Consider the following 18,856-nt stretch of genomic DNA (forward strand, 5'->3'; position numbering starts at 1 on the left):
TGAATGGGATCTCTTTAAATTTTCATTTTTTTTTTCGGGAGTACAGATGACTCCCCCTGCTTTGTGGGGTTTTTTTTTTTGGTGTGTGTGTGTGTGTGTGTGTGTGTGTGTGTGTGTGTGTGTGTGTGTTTTGAAGACAGTCTTTCATACTACTGCCCTGACTGACTGTACAAAAACTTAGAGCTAGCTGGGCGGTGGTGGTGCATGCCTTTAATCCTAGCACTCAAGAGGCAGAGGCAGGTGGATCTCTGTGAGTTCAAGGCCAGCCTGGTCTACAGAGCTAGTTCCAGGACAGGTTCCAAAGCTACAGAGAAACCATCTCAAAAAACAAAAACAATAACAACCAAAAAAAACCCAAAACTTAGAACAATCCTCCTGCCTGTGCCTCCCATGTGTTTATATATAGTCATATACTACTACATCCAGCTTATAGTTGACCTTTGAGTTTTTAAATAATATCTAGCAACCTTGCTAAACTCAGGTGTTAATTCTGGTAATTAACTTGAGTATTCTTTTTTTTTTCTTGCTCCAGTTGATTGAAGGGTACTGTATTTGGTCCTGGGATCATGGACTAAGTACAGCCCCAGCTTTATTTGACCCTCTTGGGGTGCAGGGGGTTGGGGGTGCAAGTGTGCAAAACACAGATCATTTTGTCATGGTTGTCCTGTCAAATATAGGCCTATGCTGGTCACAGGGTTGAGGGGAGGGCGGGGGCCTTGAATCACTGGACTGGACCTCAAAAGTGATAGTCTTGCCAGTCAGGGTCCTCACCAGGATCTGCATCTTGGCTGCCTCTTTGAAGTGTTGAAGGGAAAGAAGTTTTTTTATGTGCATCGGTGTTTTGTCTGCACATATGTCTATGTGAAGGTGTCAGATCTTGGAGTTACAAACAGTTGTGAGCTGCCATGTGAGTGCTGGGAATTGAACTCAGGTTCTCTGAAATAATAGTGCTCTTAACTGCTGGGCCATCTCTTCAGCCCCAGAATATTCTTTTTAAAAAAAAAAAGATTTATTTTTGTATTTTATGTATGTGGCCTTTTTGCCTGTGTTGGTATATGCACAAACAGAAGAGAATGTCAGTTCCCTTGGGACTTGAACCTGGTTCTCTGCAAGAGACTCCTGCGAGTTCCCCGAGTGCTTTGCCTTTTGAATCAGAGAGTTGCAAAGTTCGAATGATGCTTGTAGGCCGGGTGGTGGTGGCACACACCTTTAATCCAGCACTTTGGAGGCAGAGGCAGGTGGATCTCTGTGAGTTTGAGGCCAGCCTGTTCTACAGAGTGAGTTCCAGGACAGGCTCCAAAGCTACAGAGAAACCTGTCTCAAAAAAAAAAAAAATCAAAAACAAAGAATGACCCTTATGGATAAGCACGGAGTCAAGTGATAACAATTAGAGAGAACTTGTGAAAGTATCTATCCCCAGGTCATGAACAGCCCCCTGCATCCACCTCCTTTAGTGGCACCGCTGGATGGCAGAGACCGTACTGTGAAAATGCCCATCCTGAAGGACCTGGCCACTGTGGCCTTTTGCGATGTACAGTCCACTCAGAAAATCCCCAAGAAGGTGTTGAATGAGGCTATGGGTGTCATGATGTACCACACTATCACCCTCACCAGAGAAAACCTGAAGAAGTTCAAGGCTCTAAGAGTGATTGTGTGAATTGGCAGTGGCAGTGATGGCATGGACATCAAGGCTACTGATGAGCTCAGGATCGCTGTTTGCAGTGTCCTGTCTGCTGCAGTGGAAGACCACCATCTGTCACTTGCTCTCTCTGTATCAACGGAACACATGGCTGTACCAGGTCCTACGGGAAGCACACGGATACATAGTATGGAACAGATCCATGAGGTTGTCTCGGGAGCTGCTCAGATCCGAGGGGAAACACTGATCCTCATAGGCTGGCAGTTACTGTTGAAGCCAAGACCCTTGGATTCAACATCTTATTTTATGGCCCCCTACTTACAGGATGGGATAGAGTGTCCTCTGCCATGCAGAGGGTCTACACCCTGCATGACTTGCTGTATCAGAGTGACTGTGTCTCCCTGCACTGCAATGAGAATGAGCATTCCTATTTCTTCATCAACAGCTTCACTATCAAGGAGCATTCCTTGTGAATGCAGCCCAAGGTGGTCTGATGGATGAGAAAGCCTTAGCTCAGGCCCTCAAAGAGAGAAGGATAAGAAAAGCAGCCCTTGATGTGCATAAGTCAGAGCCCTTTGGCTTCACTAAAGGCTCATCGAAAGATGCACCACCAAATCTCATCTGCGCACTACACACAGCCTGGTACAGCAAACAAGCATCACTAGAGATGAGGGAAGCAACTTCCACTGAGATCCACTGAGCAGTTGCAGGTTCCATTCCAGAAAGCTTGCGAAACTGTGTCAAAAAAGAATTCTTTGGTACATCAGATCCTTGGTCAGTCATAGACCAGCAAGCAGTTCATCCTGAGCTCAGTGGTGCCTCATACAGGCATTGTCCACCAGGCATTGTTGGGGGTGGCTCCAGGAGGGAGTCCTCCAGCTATGGATGAAATCTTCTCTGGAAGCATCCCAGTGCCTCACAACCTCCCCACAGTGGCACATCCTTCCCAGGCTCCCTCCCCCAACCAACCCACAAAGCACAGTGACAATCAAGAGCACCCCAACGGGCAATAGCAGAGAATGCTAGAAGGTAATCATTCAGATAAACTTGGGACCAAGAGACAGTATCAAACAGATGAACTAAGGAAAGGAATTTGGCATCATGAACACAGTGTTAGAGCTACAAGAGCTAGAGTACTGAAGATGCTGTCTGCTTCTGGAAGTGTGGAGAGATTAGGACGTGATTTATTAACGACCAACTTCTGTTATTGTGTGTTAAGTTATTCGTCTGTGCATCAAATCACAAAGAATAAATAGAGCGTTCCTTCTTTGGTCCCTTGGGTAGAGCAGGTCCTGAGCAACTTGCATGTTGCATCAAGAGCCCCTAATATTAATAAAAAAAATTAAGCAGAAATCCTCATCAAGACTAGTCCCTTTGGTCTACAGGGGCTGGTTGCCTCCTTTGCCGGTAGGAAGATTAGGTAAGATGGGGAGGACATTGTGTGCCTGTGTAGACATCTACATGCACAGGATTGAAGAAGTAAAGGCTCGTGTACAGAAGTGTCTCTCAACTCTGAACAGGCAAGGATGTTTGTAAGTTCAGTGAAACCTTTCAATAATACAAAAACAAAATGAGAAGAACAAAAAGAAAAAAGTATTAAGTATTAAGTTTCACAAGCTGTTTGTAGTCAAATATTTTTCTCAGTTTCAGATCCTCAGCTATTTTATTGAGTGGAAAGTCTTGGGCAAGAAGGGGGTTCAAGAAGAATAATGTTGTGTTTCCTTACATCTCAGGAAACACTTTCTATGGTAACTTGTCAGATTGTCTATGAATAGACCCACTTTCTTCACGTGATATTTTATATGAGAACACTTCAGATGTGCTATCGATGTGACTGATTTTAACAAATCCCATTAGATTTGTATCTGCTAGTTACATGTTCTATTCATAGTCTCTTGTGAATCGTTGCCTTTTTGTTTTTATTTTTTTCTGATTTATTTATCTTTTATTTTATGTGCATTGGTGTGAAGGTGTCAGGTCCCCCTGAAACTGGATTTTCAGACAGTTGTGAGCTGCCATGTGGGTGCTGGGAATTGAACCTGGGTCCTTTGGAAGAGCAGTCAGTGCTCTTAACCGCTGAGCCATTTCTCCAGCCCCGCCTTTTTGTTTTTAAAGATGGCCTCTTTTGAGTCTTTATATAGGTATATTTCTGGTTTTTTGTGACTAAAGAAAAACTTTAAAGTTGTTCCAAAGAGAAAAATATTGTCTATCAGGAGTATGTTTTGTTTTAGTGTGAGTTATCATTGCTATATTTTTTACAGTAAAGGTGGACATTTAACGTTCAGTGCAGTTTTCAATTAAAAAAAATAATTTAAAAAATGTCTCTCTTACAATGTTTTTGCCATATTCTAATAAAGTAAGCCTGGCCAGACGTGGTTGGCACAAGCTTATGATTCCAGCACATTCAAGATAGAGAGAGGCAAGAGGGTTAGAAGATGAAGGTCATCCTTGGTGATAGCCTGGACTGAGATCTTGCCTCATAAAATCAATAAAAACCAGACAGCTAAGCAATCAGAAGTGAGGCATCCCTCGGGCAGGGCTCTGTCTACCTCTGATCTCCTTCCATTCTCAGGGTGTACTTTCCAGTGGGTGTTCAGCAGAGCCCCCCACAAACACACACAATACTTCACTGGTAGTGTGGACTATTGCCTGAACACACAGAATAGTTTGTTATCCTTTGGGGATATATAGGCATTGATGATCATTGCCTGGGTTTATTAATTCATTAAGAGGTGCAAAAAGGGTGACTGACTAGTGACTTAAGGCACTTGCCACCAAGCCTGAGTTTGAGCTCCAGGACCTACATGGTGTAAGGAAAGAACTGACTCTTCAGGTTGTCCTCTGACTGTCGACGTCATATATACTTGACTCGCACCGTGCACATACACAACACCACACACACACACAAGTGTACTTTTAAAAAGAAAAGAGGATAGTCACTAAACTGATTACAGAAGGCCTATTCAGATGCCCTCTCTACTATGCTAGGAGTCTCAACTGGGGTTATCTTTGTGGGTTCCTGATAATTTCTCTAGTACCTGGTTTCGCCCTAACCCCATAATGGCTCCCTCTGGCAAGATATCTCTTTCCTTGCTCTCCCTTTCTGTCACTCCCCCAACTCAATCTTCTTGATCCTTCATGTTCCCATCCCCATCCCTTCCCTTTTACCCCCTTCCCAGTTTATCCAGCAGATCTTAACTATTTTCCCTTCCTGAGGCAGTCCCTCTATGTGTGTACCTCATAGGGTCCCTCCTTTTACCTAGCTTCTCTGGAGTTTGTGGATTGTAGCCTGGTTATTCTTTGCTTTATATCTAATATCCATTTATGAGTGAGTGCATACTGTGTTTGTCTTTCTGGGTCTGGGTTACCTCACTCAGGATGTTTTTTTTCTAGTTCCATCCATTTGCCTGCAAATTTCAAGATGTTATAGTTTTTTACTACTGAATAATATTTCATTGTGTAAATGTACCACATTTTCTTTATCCATTCTTTGATTGATAGGCATATAGGTTGTTTCCAGGTTAATCAGATCAGTGACTACCCTAATTGTCATCATAGAACCTGCATCCAGTAACTGATGGAAGCAGATGCAGTGACCCACAGCCAAGCAGTTCTAATTTTTAATTTTTTTCAAAAAGGGGAAAATGATTTAATTCTTGAAGAATGCAATTCCACATAGTAATTTTTCTAGTGCACATTTTTATGAATAAAAGTTCCTTACTCAGAGAGTCTGGAAAAGACATAAACAAAAGAAGTTCCAGTGTCAAATATTTTAGCCATTAAAGCATAAGTCAGCTGTGGTTTTTCAGGGAGATAGTGTCTCAGAGAAGAAAAGAGACCTTTGAAATGCCATTTACTTCAATGGACACGTTCTTCTCACAGTCTCCTGAGACTCAGGACTGATTTCCATTTTCACATTTCTAAACAGATAACATCACTAAGAGTCAACAGAAATATAATATGGTTTTTACTTTCTATCAAGTTTTCTTTCTTTGTCATTGTTGACATAAATAGTCACATGTGGACATTTGCATTGATTGAGTTACATGAGTTACATGCTAGAATGAAAATAATTAGAAAATCTTATATTTCTAGAATCTGTAACTCTCATAAAAGCATCTCATTTTGGTCTATAAAGTGGAAACATGTTGAATAACTTATAGGCAGTAATAGACGTTAGCCTTAATAAAAATAAAAATGTGTATGTACAAACATATGTATACATACACCAGCACAAGTATGATTTTATATATATATATATATATAATACATTTATATTAAAGGTAAGAATGTGGAGAGACAGACCCAATGAAATTATGTAAGCATTTTATAACTTATGCCTATGATTTTGAAAATCTAATGAACTATGAATGTTACAGATATATACATTATTAAAATTGGATAAAGTAGAAAATAAAGGTTGAATAGGCCTTAACCATGAGTAAAATGAGAAAACTGTTTGTTTCTTTGTTTTGGATTTTTGCTTTGATTTCTGAGGGTTTGGAGGGGAGATCTTGAGACAGGGTTTCTCTGTTTAGCCCGAGCTGTCCAGGAACTCACTCTCTAAACCAGGCTGGCCTTGAACTCACAGAGATCTCCCAAGAGCTGGGATTAAAGGCGTGCCCCGTCGCTGCTCAACAAGAAAGCTGTGATAACTTCTCTAAAGGACTGGGTAGAGATAGTCTTATGGACCAGTGTTTCCAAACCCTACAAGAATTATTTCTATTGTATGTAAATATATTGAAATAAATAGAAAATAAGGACAGTCTTATAGATTGATGGAATTAATAAAATACTTATACAGCCTAGTATCACAGATATCACAGAAACAAAAAAAAACTATAGACTTAATTAGACTTTGGAAATTTTTTTTGTTTGTTTTTTATTTGTTGGGTTTGGTTTTTTGAGACAGGGTTTCTCTGTGCAACAGTCTTGGCTGTCTTGGAGCTCACTTTGTAGACCAGGTTGGCCTTGAACTCACAGAGATCACCTGCCTCTGCCTCCCAAGTACTGGGATTAAAAGTCTGTTTCACCACTTTGTAAATAAACATGAAAACTAGGCATAAAAATTATAAAATGGGATCTAAACGTATGTGGACGTCCAAAGTACAGTTTAACTGAATTCACAAGCCAGGCGGTGATGGCACACACTTTTAATCCCAGCACTTGGGAGGCAGAGGCAGGCAGATCTCTGTGAGTTCAAGGACAGCCTGGTCTACAAGAGCTAGTTCCAGGACAGCTAGAAGCCAGAGCTGTTATATAGAGAAACCCTGTCTCAAAAAGACAAAACAAAACAAAAACATCATGAAGAGAATCCAGGCCTGGTGGTGTATGCCTACACATTTAGTACTTGGGAGCAGAGGCAAGAGGATCAGAAATTGGACCCAGCTGATCCAGCATAAGCTAGGTAGTCGTGTCCTTTCTCAAAACTAAATTTCTGAGCATCAAAGGACTTTTAAAGAGTGAATTCCAGAATAGAGGAAAACATTATGAAATCATTCATCTTATGAACATTTGATGTCCAAGATATGTAAGGAATTCTTTACAGATATGCAGCCCAGCTAAAGTACACAAGGAGGAAATATTGAAACTTCTCCAAAGAAGGTACACAAGTGAATTATTTATACAAAGAAATGAGAATAATTAACATTTATTAGACATTAAGGCTATGCAGATCAAAACCAGTGAACTAGGCATGGCCGTGTACTTTTAATCCAGGCAGACAGGAGAGAGACCGAGATGGGATTATTACCACAATTTGGAAGTCCGCCAGAGCTGCATAGTGATGCCAAAGCTAACCTGGACTATATACCAAAACCCTGCCCAAAACAAAACAAAAATTCTAACTATGAGATACATCTTCATACCTATTAAGGTTGCCACAATTTTAAAGCAAAAAGAAGAAAAAGACAATTGTTGTGGATGTGGGAAAATAAAGTCATATATCACTATTGGGAATGCTCAATGATGTGACTATAGAAAGCTGTTGTCACTTCCTTAATATTCCTTTTAAAAAATACCGGCCAGGCAGTGATGGTGCACACCTTTAATCCCAGCACTCGGGAGGCAGAGGCAGGTGGATCTCTGTGAGTTCGTGGCCAGCCTGGTTTATGGAATGAGTTTCAGGACAGGCTCCTAAGCTACACAGAGAAACCTTGTCTTGAAAAAATAAAATAAAAAGCAAACAAACAAAAAACTAGCAGTTGCACTCCTGGGAATTCTAAAGGAATAAAAAGAGTGAGATCAAGAATTCCTACAGATCTGTATATGTCAGTACTCACTGCAGCCTTGTTCACAGTAACCGAGGGGTAGAAACAAGCCAGGGTTAGTGTCAGAGGACTAAAAGCATGACACGCAGCACAATGCCACGTTACTTAGCACTGACAGGAATCTGATTCTGGTATGTAGTACTACATGATGGATTTTACAAATACTAGACTAACTGAAATAAGTCAAACACAAAAGGACAACACTATGTGATTCCACTTAAATAGCTTCACTAAACTAATTCAAAAAGACAAAAATATACTAGAAACTACCATAAATTTAGAGGTCAAGAGAAGTGAAACATCATTGCTTGACAGAGTTTGTATTTGGAGTAAAAAAAAAAAAAAGCTAAGGAAATAAGTGGATATGAACAGTACCATTTTGAATATAATAATGCTACTGAGTTGTACTCTTTAAAAAATTTTATCATTTATTTTGTGCACATATGCCTGCCTATGTACACACTATTTTTGCCACTGCACATGCATAAGGGTCACTGTGTGAGTCCCAGGGATCAAACTCAGATCTTGGTCCGTACCAGATTTCATGGTCCGTACATGAAATCTCAGCCTTTGAGAGGCTGAGGTATAGAGAACATGAGTTTGAGGCCACCTGCACAGCCTAGGAGGTACAGCCTAGGCCACAGGACAAGAAAGACTCATCTTAAACACACTAAAAATAAACAAATAGGGAAAAAAAGACAAGCCCCAATTGTAAAAACTTTACATATTTGCAAATCATGTCTACAAGAGACTTGAACTTGAAATTCAAAAGAATTCTCTAAACCTGATAGGAAAGCTAAGCATGGTGGTCCATGCCTATTATTTCTAGCACTTGAAAGGCAAAGGCAGTAGGATCTGGAAGTCAAAACCAAGCCGGATTCTAAAGTAAAATTCTGTCTCAAAAGACAGAGGGCGGGGGGGAGAATAAAGAAGGCTAGAAAAGAAACAGACAGTATTGACCAGATGCAGTGTAGCAAAGCATAAACAGAGCGTGCTTAATACTGTCACTCAGGGTATGGTAACTCAGGCTGCAAAAGAGCTTGGTGTGGTGGCACATGCTTTTAATGCCATCACTCAGGAATCTGACAGGTGAGTGTCTTGAGTTTGAGAACATCTTGGCAAGTTCAAGGCAACCCAAGGCTACATAGTAGGATCCTGTCCGAAAAACAAATAAAATACTGCAAAATAGTTCACTGTATGTTTGCTAGAATGGCCTTCTAGAGAAACAGACACTACAAGTTGCTGGTCAAAATGTAGAACTCTTGAAAGACTCATTGCAGATGAGGATCTCGCGTGGTATAGACATTTTAGGAAAGAAGATAACGTTTCTAATAAAACCAGACCTGTGACTACCACCTGACTTAGCAGTGTGCTCCTCAAATTCAGATGAAGACAAAAGACTTAACTACATTTTTATATCAGGGTCAGGGCATTTGGTTTCTCATCACGAAGAGTAATGCTGGCTATAAATTTCAGTTAGATGTTACCCTCTCCATTCTCCTACTGAGTTAATCCAATGTGGTTTTCTAAGTTTAAAGTTTAAATTTGGTATATATATTCTATTTTGTTGTTGTTGTTGTTGTTGAGACCTTCCATTTTGCAGTCATTTTAAGACAATTTGAAGATGGATGCTGAAAAGAAATCCCACACTAGCTCAGAATTGAGTATAATAAAGGGTTATTTATTTAGGAGTAGACACACAGATCACGGTCCTGCACGAACAGGGAACAGGAACTGATTCTAGCAGCTGGAAGAGAGAGGGAGCACACTTTCCAGTGGCATTTGTAGTATAAGAGGCCATGCCCAAGTGGGCAGGTAACTTAAAGCTACTGGCTGTAGGATTTCCTACAGCACCTCCCCCTTTTGTTTAAATAAGAGTTTTAAGCCTAATACAAAATTATATACAATAAGAACAAACATCAGGTATAAAAATTAGAATTACAACCAGCATAAACAATAAAAAACAAGAAACATATGATGTTTCAATATTATCCTATCCTAAAGAGTTTAAATCTCGTATTATAACTTGGCCAAGTCATGAGAGGAAAGTAACTGCAACTATCTAGTCTTCAACCCCATCAAAGACCCGAGAACGGAAATAATCTTACTTGCATAAGCAGGAAGTACAATCAAGCAACTTTCAAAATGTGCAACAATTGACAGAGACAACTGGTTACCTGGGCAATCACCCTCATTTGCAATGTTGAAGCAACCACCTTTGGCTAAGGCCTAGAGTGACTGACAGACCATTTTCAGAGGTAGGAAAATTTTCAAACTTCTTTTCCTGTCTTGGCAAGATTTGACAGTCTCTTATCTTATATCCTGCTTGCGCTGTCTGGACATTGTGCATTTTGTCAGTGGTCGATGCATGGGCAGTTCCTTGCCCAAAGGCCAGTTTCTTCAAGAAGAAAACAAGCTCCAAGTGGAGTGTCTTCAGTGCTCAACATTTTCTCGGGAATAGATCAGTGCTGCCAAAAGCAATCATGTCTCATGTCAACAGAACCCTAAGTTATTTAAATGCCATATTTATTCTACAGCTCTTTGAAGTAGTTGAAGATTACCTATCTATGCAGAATACAATCTCAATGTATCTAAAGAACCTGATTAATCTAAGTATGATTACTTAAGTATGGATGACTTGACCTATAATTTTTAATATCTATATAACTGAAAGACTAAGACTTCATATTTAGTGTGCAACAAGTAAGGACAGTGACCACAAAACATAAACAGTGTATAAGTATCTTGATCAGAGGTAGAAATGTATATTGCAATATGATAAATTTATTCTAAAATTGTATCAATATGCAAAATGTCTTAAGCTGAGGTAGAATCATGCATACATAAAATATGATAAAATAACTTTGCCTAGGTATACAAATATTGTAAATCAAATAGGAACATATTCAATATAATTTAAGTTTGTATCAGTATCCAAGAATCTATACCAACTTAAGTTGTTTATAAATAATAGCTCATAAGTATTCACTCTATAATTCATTGTTATTATTAGTGTGAGAAAGCTCACACTAATCTATTATCCCATCCAATTTTCTCCTTTTTTTTCCCAAAGAGATCCCTGAGCCTTCATAATTTCCCTCCCTACCCTAACCATGTAACAGTCGTAATCAACCCCTAAATGATGTCCCTAACCCTGAGCTCAAACTTTGCTGGGAGAAGGGACGTCGTCTTCTAGAATTACTTCCAGCTGTCATGGGGGTGATGTTCTTTCTATGGGATCCTATGAAAGTAAATGATCCTATAAAAGTAAGTTCCAAGATTACTGCCTGGTATAATTGTAAATAGTCTCTGAGTACACTAGTGCCTCTTTGAATGTTTTTATAAAACTGCTTTTAAAATATGTGTGTTTGTAACATGGATTAATTTTCCACAGAAATGAATTAAACTCAGGATTTTGCTGTAAACCAGCTGAATATTGCGTTGCAAGACCCTGGGATTTGTTTGAGTCTTTTTGAGGAAGGGAACCTAGGGTCTTTAGCTTAGTTGGTAGATCACTTGTCCAGCATGTATGAAGCCCCAGGTTCACTCTCAACACTTGTATAAAATGGGTATAATAGCACATACCTGTAATTCCAGCACTTGAGAGAGAAAAAAAGCAGGAGGATTATAAATTAAAAGTCATCCTTGATTACATAACAAGTTTGAGGCCAGCCTGTGCTATATAGGTGACTTATTTATATTTACTTATATATATTTTTGTTTGTTTTGTATCCTATATCTAAAACTGCTTAGGAGTAGAAGTGTTTTTCAGATCTTTTTTAAAACTTTGGACTATTTGCATATATCCATAGTAAGATATCCTAGAGATAGGGCTCAAGTCTAAATGTAAACATTTATGTTTCTTATTTGCCTTACACATATATCCTAAATGTAATTATATGTAATATTTTTAGCATTACCTGATTTTGACTGTGACTTACCTAACCTGAGGCCATGTGTGGACTTTGCTACTATCTATATCATATCTGCATCTCATGTCTATACTCAGAAAATTTCATATTGGAGGAATTTGGATTTTTTAGTTAGATATGAGACTTGTATCTGTCTAGTATAAATCTATGGTGTGTACACCACCCGTTGGTGGTGAGTATGAGAACTGAGAAATGGTGTTTCTGTTGGTTCAGCTCTGAAAGTCCTGATATACCAGTTACAGGAGCAGATCCTTACCTGTGTAGTCCAAGTTTAGCGCAGAACTTCAGTTTCCCAAGCTTTTGTCCTCTTTAGTAGCTTTTTGCTTGGATCTCTCCTTTAGCACCCTCATTCTCTGACTAAGTGGAAAGGATCCTCTGAATTTAAGGTGTTTTCAGCTTTGCTACTTCTGCTGCTTTAACCGTCTCCACATTACCAGTAGGTTTCCTGCAGCTCCTTGGCTTTCTCTGAATTTAGGAGTTTCCCTTCCTGGTCCTCATGTCAGAGCTAGAGTCATTTTACCAGAGTTCCTTCGTGCCTGTTCTTACTGCTCTAACTGTATTTTTTTTTAACTGGAGTTTCCAGTGAAGGAAGTGGGAAAGGTAAACTTGGAAATTAGTAATGCCTCGAGTGAACAGTACTTTGATTCTTCTATTTTCTTTTCAGAACCTCAGTAGCTGCTCCAATGCATTGTATCCAGATTTTATGGTTTCATCTAGTGGGTGGCTTAGGGTGTGTATACTAAGTGTTCTGTTGACTGCAGTTTCTGTCCCACCAGGTCCCACAGCCATTTAGTCCCAAATAAACACACAGAGGTCTACATTAATCATAAACTGTTTGGCCTAGTAGCTCAGGCTTCTTATTAACCCTTATAACTTATATTAGCCCATAATATTTGTCTGTGTTAGCCACGTGGCTTGGTACCTTTTTTGGCGAGGCAGTCACATCTTGCGTCCTCTGCATCTGGGTGACAACTGCAGACATTTTAAATAAATAATGATTGTCCAGTAACCAGGTAGGAAGTATAGGTGGGGCAACCAGGCAGGAGGTATAGGCAGGGCGACCAGGTAGGAAGTAGAGGCAGGGCAATGAGAACAGGAGAATTCTGGGAAGAGAAAGAGTCAGTCTGTAGTCATCACCCAGACACAGAGCAAGCAAGATGTGACTCCCTCACAGAAAAAGGTAGCAAGCCAGGTGGCTAACACAGACAAGTATTATGGGCTAATATAAGTTATAAAAGTTAACAAGAAGCCTGAGCTACTAGGCCAATCAGTTTATAATTAATGTAGACCTATGTGTGTTTATTTGGGACTGAACAGATGAAGGACCCAGCAGGACAGAAAACAGTATTCTCCACCATACCTGGAACCAGATGCCTTTAAGGAAGCACATGTGGAGCCAGGACATGGTGGCACACACCTTTAATCCAGCACTGGGGAGGCAGAGGCAGGCAGACCTCTGAGTTTGAAGGCAGCCTGTTGCTAGTTTTTTGGGGTTTTTTTTCTCTTTTGCTCCTTAGCTCTTTGAGGACCCTACCACCCAGCTCCCAAATAAATCACACATGGCGACTTATTATTTCTTATAAATGCTCAGCCTTTGCTTGGCTTGTTTTTTGCCAGCTTTTCTTTTAACTTAAAGTATTTCTTCTCTTTTTTTTGACTCTGTGCTTTTATCTTTCTCTATTTCTGTATACCTTACTTTCACTCTTACTCTGTGGCCGTCTGTGTGACTGGCCCCTTCTTTTTCTGCTCTTCATCCGTTGCTCCCAGATTTCTCCTTCTATTTATTCTCTGCCTGCCAGCCCCACCTATCCTTTCTCCTGCCTCACTATTGAGTGTTCAGCTCTTCATTAAACCAATGGGTGCTTTAGACAGGCAAAATAATACAGCTTCACGGAGTTAAACAAATACAACATAAATGAATGCAACACATCTTTGCATCATTAAACAAATGTCTCAACAGCATAAACAAGTGTAACACATCTTAAAATAATAAAATAATATTCCATAACACCAGCCTGGTCTACAAAGCAAGTTTCATAACCCAGAGTTACGTAGAGAAACCCTGTTTGAAGAACAAAAAAAAAAAAACAAAAAACAAAAAACAAAAGGGCGAAGGAAGAAAGGAAGGAAGGAAGGATGAAAGAAAGAGAAAGAAAGCAAGCACTTGTAGGTCATGTGTGATGGTGCATACCTGCAGTCTCAGATGCTCCAGAGACTGAGCTAGGAAGGTCATGAGTTCGAGGCCAGCCTGAGGTGCATAACAACAAGACTGTAAGATCTTGTCTGTTAGGGAAGGAAGGCGGGAACCCTTAGAATATGAAATCAAGGCATATTGTCACCATCGCTTTTGCTTAACCTGAGACTAGTCCTATGATAAGGTTTAATTTAAATTACAATCTCATGCTGTCTCTAGGGTCAAGTGCAGACTGATTTCAGTACTCAAAATCTGTTCATATTCCAGGCAACAGGAATACTTGCTGATGTTTAGTTATCCTAGTACACATAAATTGTTTGTGCACTTCTCTCAGCCCATGATAATTTCTGAACCTTATAATACCTTCCTCCTCAAACTTCTTCACACATCTGTGTATGCACGTGTATGTGTGTGTGCATGTATGCCGTGATGCGTGTGTAGAGATCAGAACAATTTGTGAGAATTGCTTCTCTCCTTCCTCTGTATGGGTTCTAGGAACCGAACTCAAGTTGTCAGGTTTGTGAGTAAGCACCTTATCAGCTGAACCGTCTTGCTGGTCATGTTTGTACTTTTTCATGTTAGGTGTACATACTTTGTCCTAGGATTGTTTTTATGTGTGGAGATAGAGGAGCTGTATATCACTTAGTTATTATGCTCTTGACCCCGTAGATTCAGATGACTGAATATACTTAGTGACTATCATATGCTTTTTCATTTATTCCCCTGATAATTCCTATAAAATAAGATTACCTTTACTTTTCTTCAGTAGCTATGAGTTTAGTGATGCGGGAATTTAATTTTCTATCATCCGCTATCTACTAAATAGTTTCTCAGTGAACATCAATAGAACTAACTCCTTTCCCTTCTCTCCACAGTACCTTGGCCATGTAGAAGTTGATGAGTCAAGAGGAATGCACATCTGTGAAGATGCTGTAAAAAGATTGAAAGCTGTATGTATTTGGTGATTGCTAATATTGATCTATATGCTATCAATATTTTCTTACAAGATTGTGCTCATTGAATTTTACCACCCAGCAATCAGTCAGAACAGTGTGTTCTCTCAAGGCAAAATATGTGGGCTTACTGAAAAAGAGAACATCTCATGTTCTCTGTTCAAAGGTACAGATTATAAAGACCAACTCCTACATTATCCAAATTATGCTTTTCACTTACCATAGTCCATAAAAAACAAGCAGTATGAAATCTGATAGAAAATAATATTCTAAAGCCAACCCAAAAATGCCACAGTTAACACTTAATTGTGATACCTGAATGATAACACTGTTAATTTTAAATCTATAAGAAAGAACTTTCCAGGGACAAAAGTAGAAGATGTCTGAGCAATGCCTGATGCAAGACTTCTCGTTATCTTGACTCCTGCATCTTTCTTCTATGTTCCTCGGACAGAAACAACCTGCTTTCTCTTCCTTTTGCATAAACTTGAAATGTATAATTCCTTTTTCGAGAGACATAGCGTTTTCTTTGCCTGTTACATCATAGAATACATCCTACATTCATACTTGTGTATTTAAGAAGGGAGAGAAAGTATTTACAGTTGAGCCAGGATCATATTGACGTGTTAGTTTTCTATTTTCAATGTCTAAGTACTGTCCCATAGCTCTTTAAGCCCCTCACAGCCTCCTTCTCTCCAGTGTGCAGCCATTCCCCACTTCGCTGTGAAAGCTTTCAGCATCACTTCTGCATGGCCTATCCCTAAACAGCATTCAGTTCATGTTACTTTGGGTTTATTAGTATAAGTTTGGCTACTAATGAGTGCTTTTTTTTTTCTCAATTTGCTTAATAACCAAAACTTTTCTGCTTTATTGGTACAGTTTATGTTACCTCTTGTGTATTCCCTCAGTATCGTATATGTAAAATTTAAAAATATATCAGAGAAGTAGACTTTACTTTGGAATAAATGCGTGAATCTGTTGTAGAAAGAAAAATAAAAAGAATAACTAATTGTAGAAGACAAAACATAAACAACTCTGTGTGCAAATGGTGCGCATACATTCATCTATATGTAGAAAAAACCCTTTTATCCCAGATTTTGGACAATTAAATTCTTAAGTGAAAGTGATAGAAACCCATCAAGTTTCCTCGATTTCATCAATGTTAAGAGGCTTACATCGATGTTCTGTGGTCCATGAGACTAGTTTGACAGATGTGCTCTCTTATATAACTATTCCCAATTAAATACAGACTCAGATAGGTTAGCTTCCCATTTTTATCAAAACTACCTTAAAAGAGAAATAAAAGGGTTTTTCTTACAAAATAATTCTCCATTCCTCTAGAATGATAAATTATATGAGTTTAGGTAAAGATGTTTTAAAGTTATTTAACTTCTTAAAGAATGTTTTGTTTGTTTCTTCCCTGAGATAGTTTCTTTGTATAGCTCAGTATGTACCCCAAGCTAGCCTCTAGTTTCTGATCCTGGCTTGCCTCCCTAATGCTAGAACTACAGGCATGAGCCCACATTCCCAGCCTTAAGAATATTTTATATCAGTGTATTACTAATGATGGGAAACAACAGACACACCAGGAAATGGGGAGGGGTGGAGACAAGAGAGGTGGTTTAGCAGTTAAAGGGGCTTGCTGCTCTTTGGATTCAAATTCAGTTCCCATCACTCTCTTGAGGTGGCTGTAACTCCAACTTCAGGGGATCTAATGGTCGTCTTCTGTTTTCTGTGATTACCACACACGTGCACAAACCCACACGCAGAAACACACATAATTAAAAATAAAAATAAAAGTAAAATCCTAGGATGCCAATTAGGTTATCCTGAAACAAACTATAGTTATTAATGTCTTAAAATTTATATTACTAAGGGTTACAAAACCACTGTGGAATTAGGAAATATTTTAATTTTTAGAAAATCTTTTAATTTGGGGCTGGAGAGGTGACTCAGCAGTTAAGAGCACTGACTGCTCTTCCAGAGAGCCCAGATTCAATTCCCAGCACCCACATGGCAGCTCTAAACTCCATTTCCAGGGGATCTGGCATCCTTATACAGACACATACATGCAGGCAAATCACTAATGCACATAAAATAAATAAATATTTTAAAAGAAAATTTTTTATTCAGTCCTTTTGCATATAAAACCCAGGGCATCACAGGAGCCAAGCACTCTGCCAAGCCACATCTTTAGCATTACTATCTAATTTTGTTTTTAATCTTTGGTGTCTGTCGTATTTGGGTTTTTGAGACAGTTTCAACTTCCAGTACATTACCCTCCTCTGCCTCCTGAGTATGTCACTTCATCTGAATCTTAACTTAAAAAAAAAAATTAGAAACATGTGTATTGTATAAAGTACAAATGAACTCCAAGATTTACAAATAGGGGCTAGAAAGATTCCTCAGTGGTTAAGAGCACTGTCTGATCTTCCAGAAAACCTAGGTTCGATTTTGAGTACCCACATTGTGGTTCACGACCATCTGTAATTCCAGTTCCAGGGAAATCTTATGTCTCCAAGAGACCCAGGCATATATGTGGTACACAGGCATATATGTAGGCAGAACACCCACACACATAAGATTAATTTTTTAAAAAGTGTTTATTAAATAAAACAAGATCTCTCCCAAACCTAGATGTAGCCAGTATTTATTTAAATGTCTAGTTTTTATTGCTGCTACTGTTGGGAATTTTTGGCATTTTTGAGATAGGACCTCCAACTCTTCCTCCTCTGGCCTCTACTTCCCACACACTGGAAGGACGGGTGGGTACAGCCCTCTCCACTCTGCTCACCACCTAGTTTAAAGCTAATTTGTTGAGTAGATTTTTTTGTTTTATTTCACCGTTTACTTTTAAAACAAGATTATTGTTCAAGGTCCACGACTGTTTGAATAACATTTAATGTGCTTTATATTTACCATAAAGAGAACCTAAATTTGCATTTTAAAAATTGTAGTTATACAGGGCCAGACAGTGATTACAACTCACAAGGCTGTAATCCCTGATCTGGGAGTGTGAAGACAAAGATCTCTGAGGCTCACTCACCAACTGGTCTAGGTGAATTAGTGCACTCCAGGATCGCAGAGACCCTGCCTCAGCAAAGTGATACACCTGCATCGTCCTCTGGCATATCTAGGAGACTTAGGACAGATATATAAACTTATACTGGCAAATGTGTTTTAAAAAAATCAAACTGGATTTTTGGGTAATGGGTAAACTTCTATTTATTATGCTCAATAAAACATCACTGTTCTGTAGATAAACTGTCTAGTGCTATACTGAGAACCTACAGTAAATAGGAAGTCTTCAGGATATTGTCTTGTGAGTCCACATAGCTCTGTGGTGTTTTTTTGTTTCGTTTTTTTTGTTTATTTGTCTTCTCATATTTTCACTAAGTAGAGATATTAGATACCTTTCTTTCTTGACAGCATTCTTATTAACAGCTATCCATCTAGGTTCTACAGCCTGCCGTGCCCAGTTCTTACATTGTACCAAATGCTGTGTCGCTAGTGTTTGTCTGTTAGTGTAAAGATCATAAAGCTTCCCGAAAGACTTTCAGATAAGTAGAAACAAGTTGTAGGGGTGTATAAAGTTACAGAGTGTTAAAGAAACAAAATACCTTTGCAATCTGTTCAAACTGAATGCCAGAACTTTAAAATGTGAGGAGTTATATAGCTCACATACCACCAGTTAAACAGCGAACAGGCATTAAGCCTGTTGCGTGAACGGCCTATAAACCAAAAAATTCTATTTCTAGTGGTTTTAACCTTGTGGGGAATTGAAAATGATTTAAAGTATAGTTGTATGAGGACCTTTCCGAAGTGGTCCCTTGTAATTTAGAATTACTTTAAATTGTGTTAGAGGTCAT

The 18,856-nt window shown here is 39.1% G+C and overlaps 1 protein-coding gene and 1 pseudogene across 13 annotated transcripts in view; both read left to right on the forward strand.

Annotated features, from left to right (window-relative positions):
- Numb (NUMB endocytic adaptor protein) overlaps positions 1–18,856 on the forward strand; it is a 128,212-nt gene that overhangs the window by 81,280 nt on the left and 28,076 nt on the right. For all 13 annotated transcript variants that reach the window (XM_087911678.1, XM_087911677.1, XM_085697400.2 and 10 more), the window contains one exon: positions 14,910–14,984. In XM_087911678.1, the coding sequence (XP_087767804.1) occupies positions 14,910–14,984 (75 nt within the window). The remainder of the gene's footprint in view (positions 1–14,909; positions 14,985–18,856) is intronic.
- LOC125409946 (C-terminal-binding protein 2 pseudogene) lies at positions 1,151–2,992 on the forward strand (annotated as a pseudogene).

This window comes from Myodes glareolus, chromosome 11 (assembly GCF_982192425.1).
Source record: "Myodes glareolus chromosome 11, mMyoGla1.1, whole genome shotgun sequence".
Lineage (NCBI taxonomy): Eukaryota > Metazoa > Chordata > Mammalia > Rodentia > Cricetidae > Myodes > Myodes glareolus.